Source organism: Podarcis cretensis, assembly GCF_951804945.1.
Source record: "Podarcis cretensis genome assembly, chromosome: 10".
Taxonomy (NCBI): domain Eukaryota; kingdom Metazoa; phylum Chordata; class Lepidosauria; order Squamata; family Lacertidae; genus Podarcis; species Podarcis cretensis.
In genome coordinates, this window is record NC_137179.1 from 28293539 (window position 1) to 28316278 (window position 22740).

A 22740-nucleotide genomic window follows, 5' to 3' on the forward strand; every position below is an offset into this window, starting at 1 on the left:
ACCTATACAGACAAGAGGCAAGCGAATTCAAAGAGGGCAGATCTATTCTGTAAAAAGGCATCATGTAACACTATGTCCCACTTCACTAGTCTTCCTGTAGTACAATCAAACATCAATTTGACAATTTGATTAGGCTACAGTGCACATATGGGGAAGAAACCAATCAGGTTCTTGCTCTCCAACATCTCTCAACCCCAGCCTAACTGCTGCCTATCGGCCACCTTTATTGTCCCTTCGAGCCCATTTTCCTTTCCCCCTCACTAGGCCTGGGTCCACGGACTCTAGGCAATGCATCTTCCATTATCTGAAAGGAAAAAAGCTAGGACACATCAGTCACCACTAAGTATGCCTTGAGGTATACTAGACAAAGTCTGCTGCGTTCAGGAACAGGGCCTCTGCGCTTGGTTTAAGACTAAAAGCCCATCACCTGGGGATTATACGCTGTGTAAGTTTGTTGATGTTTAAAGTATAACAATACTCTTAGTTATCAGGAGTCATGAGTAAAAGCAACACAACTGGGGGGAATACAGGCAGTAGGCCCTGTAACTCTGTGCACAGGGCTGTAGTGTATCCTTAAGTTTAGGTGATTCTGGTACCACTCATAATACTGGACATGGCAAGGCCCAAAATTCTTTCCCTTCGTAACCAGTGCCATTTAACCAACAATTGTGCTTTGAATTGGGAGCAGTGCACAAACTATGAAAAGAAGTCCAGTTTCTCATTTTCTTTTTAATCAAGAACAAGCCCTTCTTCACACAAGCAATTCTTTGAAAAGCTTTTGAGACTTATGAGGAAGTTAGAAAAGGAGGGCAGTTCAAGAGAGGGTGTTTATTTTGTTGTTGTTTTTTTAAGCATTGAACTGATCAGTTCCCATGCGGCACAGCAGGTAGCAAGTCACAGCAGCAAGCTGTAGTAAGAAACCAAAAATGCAGCCAATGCTGTATTGTAAATGGAACCAAGTACAAACGGCAAATTCATACATTCCAATATGAACAGAAAATACAGGGAACCCACAAAACCTTTGCAGACCTCTTATGCATGCTAGGTGCAGGATTAGTGCTTAGTGTACTTGGCCACATCATTCTTTTCTTTCAGCGAACAGATGAAGACGCGCCTCCTGCAGCAGGCTTCTGGATGAGGGTATCAGTGACTTAAATAATTTAGGAAGAATTTGATGATCATGCTTGTTAGAAACTGTACCAATATAACTGTTTTCAACTTTTACATTTCATGGATATTGTTAAGCATGCATTTTATGTTGTTTATTATGCTGTAAAACGCCCTGTAAGGTAAAGGTAAAGGTACCCCTGCCCGTACGGGCCAGTCTTGACAGACTCTGGGGTTGTGTGCCCATCTCACTTAAGAGGCCAGGGGCCAGCGCTGTCCGGAGACACTTCCGGGGTCACGTGGCCAGCGTGACATCGCTGCTCTGGCGAGCCAGAGCCCCACACGGAAACGCCGTTTACCTTCCCGCTGGTAAGCGGTCCCTATTTATCTACTTGCACCCGGAGGTGCTTTCGAACTGCTAGGTTGGCAGGCGCTGGGACCGAGCAGCGGGAGCGCACCCCGCCGCAGGGATTCGAACCGCCGACCTTTCGATCGGCAAGCCCTAGGCGCTGAGGCTTTAACCCACAGCGCCACCTGCGTCCCTGTAGTCTTTGGATAAAGGGTAGTATACAATTGGCTGAATAAATAAACAAATACATTTTTAAAAGAAACTGCTTCTCCAGGATGGGGTGGGGGGTGATGTAAGCGCACATGCATATGTGTACAGTGGTACCTCGGGTTAAGAACTTAATTCGTTCTGGAGGTCCGTTCTTAACCTGAAAGTGTTCTTAACCTGAGGTACCACTTTAGCTAATGGGGCCTCCCACTGCCGGCGCGCCGCCACCACGCAATTTCTGTTGTCATCCTGAAGCAAAGTTCTTAACCTGAGGTACTATTTTTGGGTTAGCGGAGTCTGTAACCTGAAGCGTCTGTAACCTGAAGCGTCTGTAACCCGAGCAACCACTGTATTTCAGCACAACAGGCCCCCAGAGTGCTGAGAATATTATAAGATGGCAACAATCCTGAAGACTGCACAGTCCTTCTGTGGCTCCCTGTCTCTGGTTGGTTTGGCATGCAAGAACACTGCTCTGCCCACAACAATTTGTACATGTGCACCAAAATCATTTTGCAAACTGTGCTGCTTTATCCATGAATGCATATCAATCAATCTACCTGCACCTATGTGCATATACAGAGTTAGTGAAGTGACAATGCAAAACTAGATTATGCATGGATAGAATACCTGAGCAGCACTTCCACTATCCCTTGGGAAGAAAACAGCATTAGGATTACCATGTGGATGACTATGACTTCACCCAAACCTCCTCAGCGTAATCTGCCATTTAACACAGCTTGAAAGAAACCACTTTCAATGGTCAGTCAATATGCTGCAGCTATTTCTTTCCCTCTTCATCCCTGGCTGCAAGAAATAAGTCCTGGATTCATATAGCAGCCATGATCCGATTTGCTCCAATCCCAGCTCAAGCAGCTTTATACCACCCCACTAACAAGATCAGTACTGGCCAAACAGGGTTTATCCAGGCTGATCAGAGATGGATTAGATAACGAAACCCTAACTGCCTAAAGCTGTCTGCCGCTGCAACGGATAAAGAATGAAACATATGTGATATATTGCACACTGCCTCTAAATTAGCCTCTTCCACCTAATTGTTGCTTTCAGAGTTCTGTTGTGACCCAAAAATTAAAGTATATCGTGTACTGCATAAACAACATTTGTATAGCAAAATTGTTGTTATTGTTGTTTATCAGCCACCAAAATGTTGTGGTACTAGTCGAACAGAGGATAATAGGAATGACAACCCACTGTAACCTTTGTGATAAATATAGACAAAGTCAGAAACCTATCACAGCATCTGTAGAGCATATGGATTCTTATTAACTACTGGTTTATATTTTTAAAATGCATCCCAAAAACGTTTGTCCACAAAATAAGATCTTCAAGACAGCTAACCATCATAACAATTAAACACACTGTGCAAATAACATCAAAAAAATCCGCAACAAAACCCCTTAATGGAAAACAAAATGTAGAGCAACCACTCAAGAAAACGTCCTTTTGAGTAGCAGAGAAATACAGGGGTTGAAGCTAAATTTCATGGGGCAAAGTCATCCAGAATACAGGTGCCATTAGCAAGAATCTCTACCACCACTTCACTTCTGTTGAGCCAGGACAGAAAGTAGGGCCTCCCCTGAGGACTGAAACATGTGGGTGTGTACATATGGAAGACAGCATATTTTAGATACTGCAGTCCCCATGATACCGAGGGGTTTGAAGACTAGCACAATCACTTTGGATTAGATGCAAAAAATATATTGAGGGATCCCGTGAAGATGGCACAATATGGGTGTTATGTGATCATAAACTCTGGCTCCTATGAGAAGCCAAACTACATTCCACATCAATTGAAGTTTCTGGATCCTTTTGGAAGGCATCCTTATAAATGATGTTACAGTAATCCAATCTTGATGTTATCAAGGTATTTATGGCTATGGTGAGGTCTGTATTCCCCAGGAAAGTGAGTTATAATAGATGGAGTTCCACATTTTAGGTTGTAAGAAGCGTCTGATCAGGAGGAAACTGCAGTTGGTACCGCACAATGAATGGGTTCTCTCTTACACACAATTATTTTTTGAAAGTATTTGTACCATTATTGTTGTTCCATCTCTATGAACATAACATTACCAATGTCATAACTACTATGGCACATTAGGGAAGAGTTCGATTCTCCTTCTTTATTCCCATTCCCATACAACTGACTATAGCAGGTGATGGGGGAACAGTGGCTCCACTTGATTGTCCATGTATGCCTTTGACCCTCACGAAGCAACTCATGTGGAGAAGAAATCAAGAGACAAAGAATCCGAACATAAAGAACTGAAAAGTATGCCCTTAAGAATAAACTGGAGAAATATGTCTGGACTAACTAACACATAAGGTATTATTCTTAAGGCGAGCCAGAATGATGAAATTTCAAACCCATAAAATTTCTAAGACTCCTGAGCAGCAGAGTATGCCTTATAGCAACAGTAGCCGATGTGGTGCCCTCCAGATGTTGTTGGACTACAATTCCCATCATCCCTAACCAATGACCATGCTGGCAATAGCAACTGAGTTAAAACTCCAGCAACATTTGGAACAAACCACGTTGGCTACCCCGACTTACAGAATACTATTTCCAGCATGATACATCTCATAAACATGCCACTACATATGTTGGACATGCTTCTGGTTTCCTGAAAAGTAAGTTTTCATATGTTCAGTATTAAAAACTGTAAATCAAAACAAAAGTCATTTTTCCCTATGGATGCTAAAATGTGTATTTTGTAATATTAAGACTCCTAAAATGTGATTAGGTAGGTCACAATCATGGACATATTTGCATACCTGTAAATATTATTTTTTTCCAGTATTGCAAGAAAACCTGGGCTACTGCGACACTTAAGGCCCAAGGGATATTCTATATATATTGGATGGGAGGGAAAGGAAAAGTTACATTAAAATAGTTCCAATTTGAGAAATTTCATATTCATTGCAAACTTAAGTCTCTTGCTACAATTTTCTTACATTTTGCTAGAACTGTTCAGGTTTTGCTTGCATGAAACACATTGACACAACATGATGCTAAAGTCTCATTTGCACATGAAGTGTGCAAGGATTCTGTGTTAATTAAGCATTCTGTGTCTTATACAGTCGTACCTTGGAAGTCGAACAGCCTAATTCTCAAACGTTTCGGCTCCCAAGCTCCAGTTTGGTTCCAGTTTTCGAACGTTTTGGAAGTCGAACGGACTTCCGGAACAGATTCCACAATTATGTGGCTAATTGCATATCAGGAGGTAACAGAGAATCACACAAAATGGGACAAATTCCAGAAGCTAAATGGAACATTAGTGTGCCTCAGCAAGAGAATGAACATCCACTTGGGGCCACCAATCAGAGTCATAGAGGCAGTCAAGAGCTGTAGCAGAAAACATCAAATTGCAATGAATAAATTACACAGTTTTCAAAGAGTGGAGACACAGTCAGTGTCGGCAACAGAAAGGAGCATCAAGCACACAGTTACTTGTCCAAGCAGCACTCAGCAAAGTAATACATTTCTGTAAAGAATAGTTTCAGTTTAGAGTATTTTCCTAACTTGGCAGATCAGAAGGAAGTGTACACAGCAATTCTCTTTTTAAAACAATTTACCTCATAGTCTCTAAATAGTTTAAGAGACATGTGGCCAGAGAAGAAAATGCAATTCTTTTTTTAAATAAAGGTTTAAAAAGCTTCTAGAAACAAAGGGCACCAGCAAGAGATAAAACGCTTTCTACTCTCCTCCAGATGCAATTTTCAAGTTTTCCCCTCTTAATTTACTAGATGCACCTCTATACAAACATTTTCATAATACAACTGCAAGTACAAGCTAAGTATCCCCAACAATTAGAATAACCCATACCCAAAAAGTAACCGAAAGATGTGCTTGTTTCTTCCATCTATGTATATTCAAGCATAAAGCTATCAATGGCTCATTAAGTCACTACGGTTATATACCATACTGGTCTAAATACAGGCCATACTTTCCCCCAAAATCTGGTTTATATAAACCTGAATGCACCCTACAATTGCAGTCTCATAAGTAGAGAAGCCAGGAATTAATATGAGACCTTGGGAACTACACGGAACTTCAGCTCTTTTGCAAAGGATCACCCACCCACCTCAAGAGGTAGCCCTGGCTGCCTGGTTAGTTATTCATTGTGAGACAAATCTAGAAGCTGCATGTGTTCTTTCAGATTTTAAAGAGTACCATGTGGTGTTGGCAGAGAATTTGTGTGTGTGTGTGTGTGTGTGTGTCTTGTTTTAGGGGGTGTGGCCTATATTCTGGGACAATTTATTTTTGGTATTCCCTCCAGAATCAGAGGCCTCTGAATATTAGTTGCTGGAAAGCGCAAACAGGGAAGATGCTATTACACTTAGTTCCCGTTTGTGGGCTTCCCAAAGACATTTGAGTGGTCACTATTAGAACAGGATACTGGAATAGATGGGTATTTGGTCTGATCCAAGCAGTTGCTACTGCATAATGTAATCCAACACACAGTACACTAAGAACCCCTCTCAGCAGCATGAAGAAAAGAGATATCACAAATTATAAGTCAGTATTTGGATGAAGTGTTCTCTTAATTTATTAGACTGTCAATCTATATCACTTCATACTATTCCTTCCCGTAGCACCTTAAAGACCAACTAAGTTAGTTCTTGGTATGAGCTTCCGTGTGCATGCACACTTCTTCAGATACACTGAAACAGAAGTCACCAGACCCTTCTATATAGTGAGATACCTTCTATATAGTGAGAAGTGTATGAAATAGCTCATACCAAGAACTAACTTAGTTGGTCTTTAAGGTGCTACTGGAAGGAATTTTTTTATTTTGTTTTGACTATGGCAGACCAACACGGCTACCTATCTGTAACTTCATACTATGTCTGTTATTAAGAGTTTAGCGTGAACCAAGAGTTTTTGGATTTGTTCATTGGGTGGTCTTCTCCCAGGCACTCTCTTTCAAAGTCAGTCTGGGATTTGGAATATAATCCGGCTCAGAGACTACTTGCTAGGCTAGAATGCAAGTTCTTTTTGCATACTAAATGATTACCTATTAATACATGCTCGATATTCCTCATTCTCTCAATAACCAGCCGTATTTTTTCTATACATTAAAAAAGCCAAACATCAGTTTGTTTCCCATCATCAGTGAAGGGAGTTTGCATCTACAGTACTTGCTTTCCCCAGGAACAAGTGAGGGGAGGCAACTGATTAGGAGACCACAACTAAGTTTCATTGCTAGGAAGTGAATCCTTCACTAAAGAGGTACTCTCTTTCCCTGCAATGTTACAGGTGCTGTCTAGGTAGCTATGATGAGAAACAACTGCACTTTTTCATATGCAGATTAGCTTACTAAGGATGGAGGAGTCTATCCTCACCTGCAGATTTAAATAGCAGACTGCAACCATTCTGAACTAGCAAATCTGATTCTGAGGAAGGGCAACAGGATGGCCCCAAGTTCTACCAGAAAGTAAGTCCTCTGGCCCACCACCCGACACACAGCATGTTTTCTGGCAGGTACAGTGGTACCTCAGGTTAAGTACTTAATTCGTTCCGGAGGTCCGTTCTTAACCTGAAACAGTTCTTAACCTGAAGCACTACTTTAGCTAATGGGGCCTCCTGCTGCTGCCGCTGCTTCGCCAGAGCACGATTTCTGTTCTCATCCTGAAGCAAAGTGCTTAACCTGAAGCACTATTTCTGGGTTAACAGAGTCTGTAACCTGAAGCGTATGTAACCTGAAGCATATGTAACCTGAGGTACCACTGCAGTTCTTGTGTGGGCCTTTGTGCAAACAACAGCTAGAGAATTTCAGGAGAAAGAGACAAAGAGGGACACCTTGCCACTCATTTCCCCAGAAATAAAATAGCTGAGATAGGCACAAATTAAGCTAGCATGTCCTCCTGTTGCCTAGATTATATTTTATCAATAGAAAACAAACACCTCATTTTAAAGTTAATAGTGCAATCCTAACTCCCAGATATAATAGCTGAGACAGGTTAGCTGGAGCTGGAAATAGGCTGCCATCCATGACTCGGGCTGCCATCAATGATGTAGTCCAGGGTAACTACTCATACTTGTTAAGGGAAACCCCTGCTAGCAGAAGTTAAATCAGCAGAAGTTACACCAGTGTAGAGGGCAGAAAAAGATTGCACTAAGGGGGAGAAGTGGGATAACCAAAGTTATGCTGCATGCTAACTCCATTCCGATTCACAGAGCTCTACGAAACTCAGCAGCTGAAAATGTGGGTGTAATTAAATTCAGTGCACAGGAATCAATGGAAAGGCAGAAAATGAAAGTCTACACTGCACACGCACCCCCCCCCCCAAAAAAAACCCTTACTACACACACCCTCGCCAGAAGCAGTTAGGATGCAAAGTAATTTACCCCCTGACAAATCTGTCTGGTTAGGATGACTCTGTAAGTCTATATTAGACCACTGTAATCAATGCTGAGCACTGGAGTACCCAATGAGTCTCATGGCTCAAATAGACAAAGGCCCAATGTGTCCCGTGGCTCAAATCAGGTACATTGGTGAAAGAAATGAAATGTGAATGAATCTAGGGATTTAAACAGGAAGTTCTTTGTGTCCATTGAATTATAAAGATATTCTTTGCTTTCTAATAAATGAAAGAGTCCAAATCCTTAAACAAATTGAGGGAGGGAAAACTGGTACAAGTATGCATTTGTAAAATGACATTTCAATAACTTTATACAAAATGTATTTGTACATTATATAGTTCATATTAGTTATATCAAGGACGGCTGTGCGATATAGTACTATTCCTTCACCACCAGCTTGTTAATTTTATGTATCTGATTTCTCCTGTGTCACTTTAACTGTTCTCCATCTACAACAGACATCAGTGCCTGCAATTCACAACCATTCATACTTTGGTAGCACCCCACTGCTAGTAATGCAAAAAAAGAACTCCACCAGCACACAACATTCATTTCTTCTCCCATGGACAGTCATGGAGAAACTCTGGTTGGTTGCAAGCATAGAACTGCCAGACTAGACTCTGAAATAAGGCTGCATATAAGCCTATTTCTAAAAGATGCCCTTTTCTTTAAGGACCACATTTTGTTCTACAGCAGTACAACTCCACAGATTAGAACAAAAGTCCCCCATCTCAGAGCATCATAGCTCAATACAACTGTAAATGACTACTACCAAAGTAGTAGACATTCCCTTATTTTTGAGGTTTCAGACTGGCATCTCTAGTAGATTACCACAAAACTCAAGGTAATTGTTTCCTCCTCTATCACTGGATGGATGAATGAATGTCCCTGAAGTGAATACTTAAGAAGCAGTGGAGTAACTTCATCTGCAGTCTGTATGTCACATCCAGGTTAGGGTGGCTATTCTTGGGGCAAGCTTGATCATATCTAAGTTGCATTTACACTTCAGCTGAGCGGTATACTAGTTTATCTGGGTGAGTGACAAGTGTGAGTGAAAGCTGTACAACATCTTGATGAACAAATGATTTTTTTATGAAGAGTTTAAAACCTGAGTACCATGCAGCTATCTTTGACAGCCCCAGAGTTAAAATAAAGTCCATACAGTGCAATCCTAGGCATGTGCATTTACTCCCAGGCAAACCTGAATTGGATTGCAACCTCAGATACAAGCAAAATATCCAGAGCCACTTCATAAAACTCTACAGTTCTTCCACTAAGCAACGAGAGGCCTAATAAACTTTCTTGTGGAACAGATGCAAATGAAAAGCTATTTGCCTGGAATTGCCAATATGGGTGCGATCCAAAACAAAAAAACTTCGTCTCTTTCTAGGCCCTCCTCTCACTTTTTAAAACCGAAGACCAGCAATGCATGCTCGTTCGCAAGTGTCAACCGTGACGGTCTACACGTAGGTTGACAAGCCGTTCCCTTACAGAAAGGCTTGATGGTGATGATGATGTTGATGATGATGATGATGATGTTGCTGCTGTTACACTTGAGGCCACCACAATATGCTTCCCCCAGCTGCCCTCCCAGACCAACCACGGAGCCGCAGGATACCCTGCCCAAACCCCTGCTGGGCCCTCCACGTTTGCGAAAGCCCCTTAGCTTTCCTCCCCACCCTCCCACCTACCCCGCTATGCCTAGGATCCTAACACCGGCCCGACGGGGGGGGGGGTCAACGGGGCCAGCATCCTCCCAAAGCGGCGCTCTTCCCCCAGACTCCTGTGGGGGCGAGGGACAGGATACCCTCCAGTCTCACGCGCAGAGACCCGTGCGCGCGCGCACAAACGCACCCGCGCCCGGCCGAGCGCGCCCCTCAAGGCCACAAGGGGGAGGGGGGGTAAGGCGGCCGTCTAGGGTGGCGCCACCGCCGCCGCCGCCGCCTCCTCCTCCTCCTCCTTCCCCGCCGCCTTCCCTGCTAACCTGCATGCCTCCTCCGTCCGCCTCCGCCTCGGTCCGCAGCCTCTTACTGAGGCCGCTGTCGGCTCCGTCGCCTCCGGGCATGGGCTGCTCCAGTTCGGGTTCCCGCTTGATCCCTCGCGGGGCTGGGACGCCGGGCACGAGCTGCTGGTGCTGGGCGCCGCCGTCCGCCATCCGAGCCGGACCCCCGGCCGCCCAAGCGGGAAGCGCAGCCGTCCTCGCCCCCTCGAAAGAGCCCGGCAGCAGCAGCTGGAGCTGGAGCTGGAGCTGGAGCGGCGCTGCTGAAGGCCCAGCCAGCCCGCTCCGGCCAGGACCAGCGGGAGACGAGGAGTAGGTGAAGGGGGCGCGCGGGACCGGCGCCTCTCCAGAGCCCGCGAGCGGGAGACCGAGGCTGCGCCCAAAGAGCGCGGCGGCGGCGGCGGCGCCGACTCGGGCCCGCCGGGCAGCGCCGAAAAGAACCGAGCAAAGGGAAGGCGAGAGAGAAGGCGCACCGACGCGCGAAGCGGTGCTGGCGGCAGGCGCAGCAGCAAGAGCCGTCTCCGCCGGAGACGTAGAGTGGGGAGAGAGGAGAAAGGAGAGGCCGAAGCCCCTCGGTAATTTTCGGAAACGCCGTATGGGAGCGAGGACGCGACTCGGAGCGACCCCCTCCCCTTTCCTCCGCTCTCCCCCGCTCGGCAATCTTCGGGAATGGGATGAGGTGGGCGGGGCCACGGCTCTAAGAAAGGGCGGGGCCTGGGAGAAGTCCTGGAGGGCTCGGACGTTTGAAGGCCTCTTGGCTGGGCGGGAGAAGGGAGGGTTTTGCCTGAGGGAATCGGTTTTCCCTTAGACCCGGAGGGAAGGGAGGAAAGGGGCCCCCCAGTAATAAACGCCAGGCGAGGCTCGGCTTTCGGGTCGCCCCAGGTGCTGAAGTGCCCGAGCTCGTTTCCTCTGCTCTCGGAAACAACCGTTTGTGGATTTATTCCCAGCTGCTTGACAAGGAGCCCCGCGCTAGGAAATTGTGTTAGACGAGCTGCCTCGTTTAGAAAGGCGGCCTTCCTTCTCTCCAGGCCCGCAGCTGCTGCTGCCGCCGCCGCCGCCGCCGCCCCTGGTGAGGTTGGCGGCGGGGCTCTGTTTGAAAGAGAGGCTCTGTGTTTATTTCATCAGGGCTGAGGCCCGAGAGACGAAATAAATTACGCGCGACCCCAATGTAACGAAACCATAAAGCGAACTCGTCAGGATAAACACAAACAAACAGCGACTGAAAGGCAAAGCAAACCGTCGCCCACTAAAAAAGAAAGAAAGAAAGCACTTAAAACGCCTGTGAAAATAAGTCAGCTTTAACATGGCGCTTAAATATCAGCTCCTGTGGTTGTTCCACAGATTGGGTTCCATCATGGAGGAAAACACTCCTGCAGCATCATGGAGAAAGTGTCCTCGAACTGGGGTGTGGATACAGGGGGGAGGAGCCCCAGGCCCACCCTTGTCCTATTTCCAGCCCTTGGTAAGACTCTTCAGGCCACGTTGCTCACTGACTCTTGCTTTGTGCCATCCTTGTTGGTTTTGCCTAGCTGAAATTGGCCCTTGCACGAGTGTGCGTTGAAACTTAGCCCAGTGTACAAAGGTAAGATTTACTTTCATTGCTCCAACCGCTTCTGCCTCTGGCCCTGCCCAACGCTGGGCTATGCCCCTACTCCTGGTTCAGGGGTGATGGGAATTGTAGTCCAAAAACAGTTGGGAGACCCAAGTTTGGATATTCCTGCCCTAGGGAATGTGGCCCTCAGACTGAAAAAAGCCCCCCCACCCTGCAGTGAAGCTGCCTCCACAGATACTAAGACACAGGCAAGCTGATATAGGAAGAGATGCTCCTTTGGGTATTTATTTAGCTATAACAGTAGGTGCTTCCACATATTTTCTAAAAGGAGGCAGGGTTCCGCTGCAGAAGTTTGCTGGTTTGGGAGTCATTAATCCTAAACCCAGATTTGTACAGACTAAGGCTGCAGTGCTTCCTAAAGACTCTTAAACAAGGAGCTCAGTGGGATTTGCTTAAAAGCAGACATGATTAGGGTTGCACTTTGCATATGCCCAAAGACACTCCCGCTATTATTTATTACAACTCCCTTATTTGCACTCCAACACTGGGAGCTAAGCCCAGGGGAAGACAATTCCACATGCACATAAAGAGCAAAAGGGAAGTGTGCACCATGTTAAAAAATGGAGATCTGCTTGTGGTGAACCATGGTTGATAGAGGTCCTTGGGGAAATATTTGCCATTAGTTTCCCATTCTGGCATTATTGTAATAGCAGCACAGAGTGGATGATGGATGGCAAGCAGCGGGCTTCTCATTCCAGGACTACCTGTAGCCCTTTTCCTAAGCAGCTTAGCTGTGCTGCCCCTCTAGCCATGCTGTCATATGCTGTGAAAGGTGAGCCTACTTCTCTCACCTTTGTCTCTTCTTACCTTCTCTCATTGCTTCTGCCTTTGTCCCGCTTCTCCTTTGCATCAGATTCCTGGACAGAGCTGACAAACACTGCTTGCTCTTGAGATCTCTCGGTTGCCCTCACCTTGTCCAGATCTTGTCTCCGGGTTCATGTCCCTGGGCGCTTCTGATCCTACAGCGACTGGGCTAGAACTATGGGCACAAGCTGCATGTGACTTGGATCTTATGCAACAGCAGAATAACACCTGTGCAATAATTGCAGTAAAAGCATCGTCTGGGGGGGGGGGAGCAAGTTTGAAACATGCTGCTTTTAAGTCTATGCCATTTGTCTTATCATTAATAGGTGAAAGTATAATCCTTACAGACAGATGCAACCTTGAAGAAAAACATGCCACATTACTTTTGCTGGATCTTTTTTTTTTTTTTAAGGAAACATTTTGGTATCTTTAAAATGCAGAAATTCAATAACATCTGTGCCAGGTACAGTTACAAAAGCACAATTCACAGTCACTGTTGTAAGTTCTCCATTTTCCTGTCCCAAAGGTGTAATGGCAACTGTCAAACAGCCTCCTTAACCTGGTGATTCCAGATGATTAATTTGTAGTAAACAAGAAAATGGTCTGTTTTCAAATGGCTTAATTTTCTCCCAGTATCTTTTTTTGTTTTTGTTAAAGTTCAGATTTTATGTAGAGTTTGATGAGCAACCACAATGACATTTGTCTACTTCCTGAGTGGTTAGAGTCAGTTTGCAACCCCATGAGATGCATGAGTAATACAACTTGCCATATACAGCTTTGCTTGAAATTACATATCTTTGGCAATCACATTTAGCTTTGGCAGAATTTTTCTGTGTTCCTCATTATGCCATCAGGCTTTGATGCCTGTACTCCCTGAGGCAGGAAATGTGTTGGCTGTGACCTTTTTCATTCAAACTGCCCATTCCACATATTTAATTATCAGTAGTAGTTTTGCTGTGAAATATTAGGCAGACCATTTGTCTTACAGTGTGAATTTTTGAAGGTGTGAGCACTCAGAAGTGACACCCAATTTACAGAGACTTTGGCCAGAGCACTTCAAAGTAAACACAGCAGCACTAGACTGGTTTTTCAAGAAAAATATTTTAATTTTTTTTAAAAAAACAAACCACTATATACCACTTCATTGTAGAAAAAACCTAAAAGCTGTTTATTTAAATCGAAGTTGATATTTTTTTCTGTAGGAACCCAGGGTTTGTTTTCCTTTTTTCATGTAAACATAGGGTCGAACAGCATGTGATATGAACGCTTTCTTTTAAAAAAACCTTAATCTAGCCACTTTCATTTTGAAGAAAAAAGCAGCCTTGTGGCTCTGATCCAGAACATGCTCTCAATCTAGACTGGGGCTTGTTCTAATTTACTGGAGGGTGTTATAGACAAGGCAGAGAGGGATAAATCTTACAATGTTATCTCAGACCCCAAACTCACAAGATGGATGTAGAACCTTTGGAGATTAAAAGGCAAGAGTAAGCTGGTCTTCCATAGACATATGAAGGCAGCCCTATTTTGGAAAGCTTTTAATGTCTGATGTTTTGTTTTGTTCCTTTATAGTTTGTTGGAAGCTGCCCATAGTGGCTGGGGTAAAAATAAATTTTCATCATCTTGATAGACACACCTGAGAGCCTCTAATGCTAACATCTGTGCTCTTAGGTGCAGCTCTACTGCCCAGCTTAAGGCTCCTGATTATATAATTAACATAGAAGAAGTGTTTGGATTTGATATCTCACTTTATCACTACCCTGAGGAGTCTTAAAGCGGCTCACAATCTCCTTTCCCTTCCTCCCCCCACAACAAACATTCTGTGAGGTGAGTGAGGCTGAAAGACTTCAGAGAACTGTGACTAGCCCAGGGTCACCCAGCAGCTGCATGTGGAGGAGCGGGGAAGCGAACACTGTTCACCAGATTACGAGTCCACCGCTCTTAACCACTACACCACACTGGCTTTCAGGAGGACTGAGAACTTATAAGTTTTTACTTATAAAGTCAAATAAATCCACAAATAAATGCAGAGATGCGGATGTGCAATCTCCCAGGGTTCTAGGTGCTGACGCAGGTACTGTTTCCTTGGAATGAAGGACAGCGGAGACAGTGGTGTCTTCAGGAGGCATGGTTTGATTTGCGCAAGTACAACCCGAGCAGAGGATCCACGACCCAACAGATCTTGCTTCTCCATTAAGTCATCCTTTTATTCTGTTGCAGTGCCAGAGGAAGGGGGAGCAGGGGGGGGGGCGAAGGTAAGAGATTGGGGGCCGGGACACATGATTAAGCGGTGTACAAATTAACCCAACAATGCTTTGCAGCAGCCGTATCAGCATTTCAATGAGCCATTTGGATATCGGGGACTCTGACGTTGTGTACTGGAGGACCGCAAGCTGGAAAAAAATCCTTGCTCCCCAGAGAGATGCCAGCTCGGACAGCCCCCTGAGCTTCAACTACGAAGCCTACGAGAGCGACTCCGACTGTAGCTTCATTGGGCAAAGACCTGCCTGCATGGCTGATGCCACACATTCTCACCCCTCCTCCCAGCACAACTGACAGAGCTTCCCCCTCTTCCTCCGTAGTTTCCCAAAATTGGATCGGAGAGCTCGCTAACTTCCCACGAAGCTGGAGAAAGTGATAGTTTTTGGGACTCCCCTAAGGAGGCAGGTGGTGGACAGAGCGAGACCACTTTGTCTAGACCCCGAAACCGCATCTGGATTTACTCAGTCCTGACTGGGTAGGTGGCAGCGGCCTAAGCGGTGATTGGCAGAAGGGGAGGGGGGCATATCAACCACAGAATGGAACTGTTGTTTCAGTTATAGGTGCCTTGAGTTTTAATGTTTGGTTGTGTTTTTTAATTGCTCGTCTTTTGCATCTTTTCCTTGCAGGTTCCAAATATGTCCCCATTCAGCTCCCTCAGCAGCCTTTCCTCCCTGTCCTCTGTGTCCTCCCTCGATTCGCTTTGGGACTCACTGAATGAGGTACGTAGCAGACAGAGCAGGAGGGAAGTCCTGCTGAGCTGCACAAGGGCAACCCTGAGGCTGGAGAGGGACCCATTCAGAGTCATGGGTCATAGTTATTTGTGCTCATGCATTTCTACTCAGATACAAGCCTGTGTACCAAAGTTTTGATTTCCTGGAAAGGCTTTTGTGCAAATTGCTTGTCTTTTGCATCTTTTCCTCGCAGGTGCCAAAAATTACCCCGTCCAGCTCCATCAGCTCCCTGAGTTCCCTGTCCTCCCTGGATTTGTTTTGGGACTCATTGAATGAGGTACGTAGCAGACAGAGCAGAAGGGAAGCCCTGCTGAGCTGCACAAGGGCAACCCTGAGGCTGGGGAGGAGGAGGAGGAAGCCAGCCAGTTGGCCAGGCCACCTTCTGGACCAGTTGTGAGCAAGGGGGCAGACAGGCATGGGGCTGCTAAGGGCAGACTGTGCTTGTTGGCGCACTCGTTCTCATGGACCAGCCCCCCATGGCGCCAGGGCTGTAGGGCTTCCCTGGCTAGCGACTCAATGTGGGCAGGAGAGTTTGGCTTCTGAGTTCCTGTCTCATTCTGGGCTGCTCTCTCTCCTTTCTCCCCACTACCATTGTCACCACCTCTGGGCTGGTTCCTCCATCCTGTCCGGGCCAACAGTCATCCTATGAGGACAAAATATCCCATGACAAAGTGACAGAGGAGGAAGGAAGCCCAGGCATGGAAGCCAGAGTGGCCAAAAGAGATCCAAACAGAAGAGTGTAATTGGGAGCAGAGGATCTGTGCAAACCTTTCCCTTTCTGCTTTTCCACGTAGAAAACTAGCTGTGAGGCTGTGAAGATAAAGATCCTATGGGTAGAAAAGCAGCTAGAGACCTTGCTTTTGAGCAGAAAGGGAGGTGTGTGTGTGTGTTTTAATGGCAGCAGTTCCCCGCTCCCCCATGTAAACTCTAGAGAGGTGGATTCATTGGCACATTTGATGTCTGACAGGAATTGCCTACAATCAGGACACATTACAAGTTGAAAACAGTTCTGTTTCTTCAGCAGCAGCAGCAGTGGAAGTGAAATTGACTGCTTTCTGACAATGGGTAGCAAAACTCCAGCACTATTCACCATCTTCAATGAAGCCTGCTACAGTGAGACTATTTTGTTTGAAGGGAATGCCTACAGTATCTTTCATATGTCCATAGCACTTCCTGCAGATTGATCACTGAATGGCTTGAGAGTTGAAGAAACAGTGATAAGCAAGAATATTGGAACCCCATTCGTCTGTTGGCATGTCAAGTTAGAAACCAGATACCCTCGGTCCTACTTTCTTTTTCTTGAAGGAGGATGGGAAGAACAGTGGGCTGGTCCCCAGGGTGAATTGCTGGCCTTCAACTTCCATCACATCAAGCCAGCACAGCTGATGGTCAGGGATGATGGGAGCTGCATCTAAAGGGACACAGGCTGCCCACCACTGTATTGTTCTTCCCATGAGTCTCTGGTCAGGACAACCATGCGACTAATAGTTGAATATTAGAACTACTGGCTTTTCAGTGCCAGCTGGGCAGGCTCCTACTCCCTCTTGTTATGAGAGCTATGAGGCAGCCACTATATGAGATTTGGGAGGACTGCTTGAAGGCCTTGGAAGACAGCCCCACAACATGGAGTAGTTATCAGAATTATACATCTGTTCTGAGCATGCTCAGAACTATTCTCTTGAAAGCCGTATCTCATAAGCTTTTAGCATGTTCTGTTCAGTGGAGAACGGAGTTTACTATTTTTTGTTCTGCTTAGCATTTGTTTTGTGACCTTGCTGGGGAGCCAGCTAGCAACAGTGGACACCGTATGTGTCTTTCTATTTTTTAATTAATCACTTTGTATTTATTTTTGTGAATTGGATTGAGAGGAGAAATGGGTGAGTTGTGTATGCTGCAAGGATTTCCCTGCATTTACCCATGGAACACTGCAGCTGCTGCAGTGGAATGAGGGAGGGGGAGCACAGGTTGATCTGAGGCATGTGCAGTCCCAACACATTTCCAGAGAAGGTGTGTGAATTTGCATCAGCACCAGTTCTGAAGTTGTTGCTAAGCTCCCTTTCACGTAATAGCTGTAGCCACACAAGTGCTTACGTTTTCAGCATACCTTCTATCCCCCTGCCTTAACATTTTTAAAGGAACTTAAGCAGTAAGCAGCATATTCCCTTTAAGGTTAACTGCTTTTGCTTGAATACTGCCTCAGATTCATCCTCAGCTAGGCTCATATAATCATACTAACCACATTAAAGTAGGTATCAAAGCTCTGATTCTTCATTGGTCTTTCTGCCACTTAATGACTCAATGTAGGCTACTCAGAAAAGCTTTTTAGAGTATCAGTTGAACAAGCCATCCAATACTAGTAGTATATCATCTATAAAATGATCCAATTGGTACATTAAAATGAAACTTCACCCAGCACCTAGTGTTGGGTGAAGGGTATTGAATGCTATCAGGCTGCAAGTTGATCTATGAAGCTACATCACTTGAATTTCAATTTCCCCTTTAGCCATCTGCTGGGGAAGTTTGAAGAACAGCACATTTTTACTGAAAGCTTGACATTCATCTCTTACAGCAGAGCTACATATTCAGATTAATTACATGATACTTACTGTCTTACTGGAATTGTACCACTAAAATGCAGATAGGTTGCTGTATAATTAAATGCTTTCATATAAACTCCCTACACAAAGAAAACAGGCACATTGGACTGACAAGCTAGCCTTCTACAGCAGGGGTTGGCAAGGCTTACCGGGCATGGGCCGGATTACTCCTGTGGAGATCCTCCTTGGGCCAGGCCGGCGCAGCATGATGCCAGAAATCGCTTCTGCACATACCCAGATGCCAAAAATTGCGCCTGCGCAGAAGCGATTTCCGGGGCTGTGGAAGAGAGTCCCCGCACCATGCCAGTTTAGCGCAGCACATGGGGGGCTCACCGAGCAGGCGGCTTGGTTCGGGGGCGGCTTGTGGGCTGCTTAAACGGCCTCCCTGGGCTGCCTCTGGCCCATGGGCCTTAGGTTGCCGACCCCTGTTCTACAGGAAAGGTATAAAAATTGCTCATGCAGGAGATTTGGGATTTTTGTACCTTCATGAAAAGAAAAGTCTGAAGATGGCTAGTTATTTCATCAAGTTCACTCATTCCCTGCTCTCCAATATAGCTCCATCCCCAATAGACAGATCTCTGCTGATGATAGATGGTTTCAAAACAGTAACTTGGCACTGCAAAAAGTTTCTTATTAACAATATATATCCCCTACTTCTTGTGCTAGGTTCTCCAGTGCTAGACATCCAACAGGGCAGCTCCATAGCATTCAGGCACATGGTACATAAGCATACACAGAAGACTGCAGCACATGGACAATCTTTATTGTTAGAGGAGCACCGGTAATCCATTACTGACTGTAGTGGAGTCACCGCAGAGGCACATGCTAAGGCACTTATTGTATAAAAAAGTTTGCAGATTTATTTGTGACAGCAACCAGGACTGGAGACTCTCACAGTGGAGAGCACTAACCATACAGTATAGGGTAATCTTATTTTAATTTGTCATTTGCTCATAAGTCTAAATGCAGCATATACAATATGGTTAAGTATACAGGTAAATCCAGCAACCAGTGTACAGTGTAGAAAAGTAAAGATTATCTATATAACCGCAGTCCCCATAGAAAGGCAGTGATAAAGACCTTTATTTTTCTTAATTACTTATAAACGAGAGATACAAAGGCCTTCAATGTATAATCTGTGCAGATTAAAATGCTTTTTTCTTTAATATACTCTTAGTCACTGTGCAGAATAACTAAACCCATCCCCGATTACAGAGCTGGATGCTTGGACATCACAATAAAGGACTTTGTTCACACTCCATTCAAAACCCACTAGATACTGTCTGTTACCATTAAATATATTTGGTCCCGAATAGATTCTCCAGCAAGCACACAGGAAAAAACTTTGCTGCTTCCTTGGTCTGCCACTAACACACCTCTGAGACACAACGCAACACAGACACCATTGCACTTCAGATCTGTCCAGACATTAGCAAAAAGAGGGCCAACTTAAAACTCTCTTCTAGGAAAAACTTCCCAAGACTGTATGGTCTTTGAAGACATTTAGGAGTCATGTTGGGAACACTTGTTTTTCCTGTTCAACATGACTCCCAAACTGGCTAAGTGAGTAGACCGAGGAGGTTGGAAATGTGAGGTCACTGAACATGATTGCCAAAAGCAAACAAGAGGAAGGGGACGGGACAAATTCCCTGCATCTATCACAAACTCGTTATTGGAAGAAAATAGTTGATTTACAGCAACGAAAAGGAGTCACCCCACCCCCACCCCTCAAACTATGTAAATTCCCCAGCAGCCATGGCAAGGACAATGAATGCTACAGGCCTCTGTAGCTCCCAGACTCTGATTGGGCTGCAGACTCTTTGGCATTCAATACAAAAGAGCTTGGAAGCTGGGAGGGACAACACTAACGTCATGGCTCCAGATATTCAAGGGAACGTTTCAATAGATGTGCTCCACTTCCCCCGGCAGGTTTTAGAAGGGTTTGCAGAAGTCCACTGGACAAAGGGAGGGTGGGTCACTTCATCATGTGTGACCCGGATCCACAAGGCAGCTCTATTCAGTAGCTTTGGCATCTCCAGCATCAGCCTTGCCATCCACTTCCTCATCAGATACTTCACCTGCACCCTTCCTACCAATCCGGCGTGTCACTACAAATGGCATGTCTCCCCGCCTGTTGAAGAGAGTAAAAGTGTCATGCAGTGTGGAAATTGGCATTTCATCTTTGAGTAATGTGTACATCCATGCATTCAGGAAATATGGCAAGAGGGCATCTTACCTGAGTTTGCTCTTCAGCGAGCTGACCTCACGGTTCATGGCATCAGCCGTTTCAGTGACATCTTCTAGTTCCCGCTGCAGCTTTCTACGAGCTGCATTGGCTCGCTGTGCCTCTTCTTCTGCCTCCTCCAGCTGGCGTTTAAGTTGCTTCAAACGGACATTCACCTTGTCTGCCTGCAAAGCAGAAAAAGGAGCTCTCTCAACACGTGTTCATTCACTCCTGAACACGGGAACCAACTTGGAATTTTTAATCTGAACTACATGGATTACAGTACCTAGAAGCCCTAGCTCCTTAAAACCTAGTTTCCACAATCTGGATTTTAACCTTGTGAAGTTTGTGCCATTCTGCAGCTATGCAACCTATGATTAGAGTTTTCTTCCTGCTTTCTAAGAGAAGCAGTCTGAGCCAACATTTGGGAGTTAAGCAATCTTGAAGCTGGAAATTCTCTAGGCTGGCACTGAAATGTCCATTACCAGCCATCAGGACGTGTGACATTCATTGCTAGATGGGTGGAAATTTTATTGATGTAGAGACTCTTGCAGCCTCCAGCAAAAAGGGTAGAGAACAGAAGACACTGGCAGCACCCTAAAAACTTGCTAACAGCTCCAACAGTGTTGATGGGATTGCAGGGTAGCAGCTTCCTGCCACACAGCTCACATTACCAAATGCCAATCCTCAACACGGCACATACCTGATCCTTGTACTGCTCAGCATTACGCCTCTCATCCTCCACTTGCAGGACAACATCCTTCAGCCTCTTCTCAGTACGTCGCACCTGCTTGCTGGCAGCCTGGCGCTCCCTGTAAGGAAAGTACCACATCAGATCGATGGAAGAATTCAGAAGTAGCCCAAGCTTCCATGTTTGGAGACATTCCTAGATCCCATGCAAAGGAGATAACTTGCAGAAGGAAAGTGGTAAGAGTGAGCCACTCACAATTTCCTATGATGAAAGAATAATGCCAACGTACTATGCTGCTGGCACCAAAGCTTTCAAGGCCAAGATGGAGTATTTTGAGAGCACCATGAGCCAGGACTAAGTTAAACAGAAAATGGGTCACTAAGCAGGTATCCTATGGGCACGGTCTGCAGTCTGAGCCAAGTGCCTGTCAATGTCAGGAGAGCTGTTGGGTTACATGGGACTAATTTGTGCCAATCGCATTTCAGGTTAAAATGAATTCGTATGACACAACCTTCCACAAGCAGTAACTGTAGAGACAGAAGATGCATTGTAGCTGATTATGCACTTCAGGGGCTGTTTGGCTGTTTTACCTTTTATTCAGAAGGTTATGATGCCTCTAGAGAAGGATTTAAGTGTGCAAGATTTACTAGGCACTCTAGAGAAGATTGAGCAATCACAGGCACCATTGATAATACATGTGTGATCCTTGAAAGTACTTGCTAAGAACTGCATGTGATCTGGCCTTATAAAGAAACAGATGTCAAGAAATACTTCAGTTCAGATTTCCTCACCCAAGTTAATGACAATATTTCACAGTTTTTTTTTATGACTGCACCCATACATCAAGATGTAGGATGAATGCATGACAGATCACAAGCACCTACTTTGTCTCAGCATCCAGCTGTTCTTCCAGTTGTGCTATCTTTGCTTCCAGCGCAGTAATAGAAGACTTGTATTTTGACTTCACAGCACTCTCCATTTCCTGAAGCTTGGCCTTAAGTTCCTTGTTCTGACGCTCAAACTGCTGGCGAGCATTTTCATTCTTCTGGGCATTACTACGCTCTGCATTCAGGTCTGTGTTTATCTGGTCAATCTGGGGAAGATAATAAGAAATTGATTAAAGTCATGGCTAGTTTCTGAATACAGTCTGAAGTTTTCATATCTCTGCCTTGCTTTCCATTTTCTATTTGTTTCCTTTGCTCTATAATCTTGGCATTCAAAATGTAATTCTGTAGGCAGGGCTTGCTCTCAACCTTAATAACTTCACAATGTCTAGTTTTTAGAAAGAATATTACATTCATTAATCTACCTTTTCGTTTTAACAAGCAGACATATTTCATTCTTGTAAGCAGCTTACATCAACAGTATCATCCCAAGTAGTCAACGCTCACCTTCTGGTATAATAGGAATAGGCAGCAAATTTCTTGGTCAGGAGTGGGGGAACTGGCTCATGGACCTAATTAGGCATGACATCCATGCTCACATGACATCTCTGACATAACATATGACATTTAATAATAATAATAATAATAATAATAATAATACAACGTCTGGGCAGCTTCTAACACATAAAAATAATAAAAATCAAACATTAATAGTAACAATCCGATACATTATTAAAAAGTCACAATAACTTTAAAATAAACAACAGAGGCTGATAAAGGTGTGGCTGCCATCACTTTTTGCAGGTGGTTTGCAATGGCTTGCAATGGGCTTAAAAGGAGAATCCCTTCCAAGTTGCCACATGATGGCATAATGTTGTCAGGTGATTGGCAGTG

At 45.0% G+C, this 22740-nt stretch overlaps 2 protein-coding genes and 2 long non-coding RNA genes across 31 annotated transcripts in view; 1 reads left to right on the top strand and 3 right to left on the bottom strand.

The window, feature by feature from the left end:
• The window catches only part of RBFOX2 (RNA binding fox-1 homolog 2), a gene marked incomplete at its 5' end in the record, with an annotated part of 178542 nt that extends 168342 nt beyond the window's left edge, over nucleotides 1–10200 (bottom strand). For all 19 annotated transcript variants that reach the window (XR_013842800.1, XR_013842801.1, XR_013842802.1 and 16 more), the window contains one exon: nucleotides 10030–10200. Coding sequence is in view for 16 of the 19 variants with exons in the window: in XM_079992849.1 (XP_079848975.1) it covers nucleotides 10030–10200 (171 nt within the window). The remainder of the gene's footprint in view (nucleotides 1–10029) is intronic.
• A 294-nt stretch (nucleotides 10201–10494) lies between these two features.
• Nucleotides 10495–21840, top strand: LOC307225289. Of its 10 annotated transcripts, XR_013842816.1 has the most exons (6): nucleotides 10743–11626; nucleotides 12787–12923; nucleotides 15040–15194; nucleotides 15346–15438; nucleotides 15644–15727; nucleotides 16245–16726. It is a non-coding gene; the product is annotated as an uncharacterized lncRNA (long non-coding RNA). The 10 variants fall into 10 exon arrangements; XR_013842815.1 differs by lacking the exons at nucleotides 10743–11626; nucleotides 12787–12923 and adding an exon at nucleotides 10495–10619; XR_013842817.1 differs by having other exon boundaries at nucleotides 10749–12923.
• LOC307225342 lies at nucleotides 13584–16234 on the bottom strand. Its single transcript, XR_013842909.1, has 2 exons — nucleotides 15772–16234; nucleotides 13584–15476 (listed from the first exon to the last, which is right to left on the bottom strand). It is a non-coding gene; the product is annotated as an uncharacterized lncRNA (long non-coding RNA).
• MYH9 (myosin heavy chain 9) overlaps nucleotides 18790–22740 on the bottom strand; it is a 78153-nt gene continuing 74202 nt past the window's right edge. The window contains exons 38-41 of the mRNA XM_079992125.1: nucleotides 21847–22055; nucleotides 20975–21083; nucleotides 20284–20456; nucleotides 18790–20178 (exon numbers count right to left, since the gene is read on the bottom strand). Coding sequence (XP_079848251.1) covers nucleotides 20061–20178; nucleotides 20284–20456; nucleotides 20975–21083; nucleotides 21847–22055 — 609 coding nt within the window. The 3' untranslated portion in view covers nucleotides 18790–20060. The remainder of the gene's footprint in view (nucleotides 20179–20283; nucleotides 20457–20974; nucleotides 21084–21846; nucleotides 22056–22740) is intronic.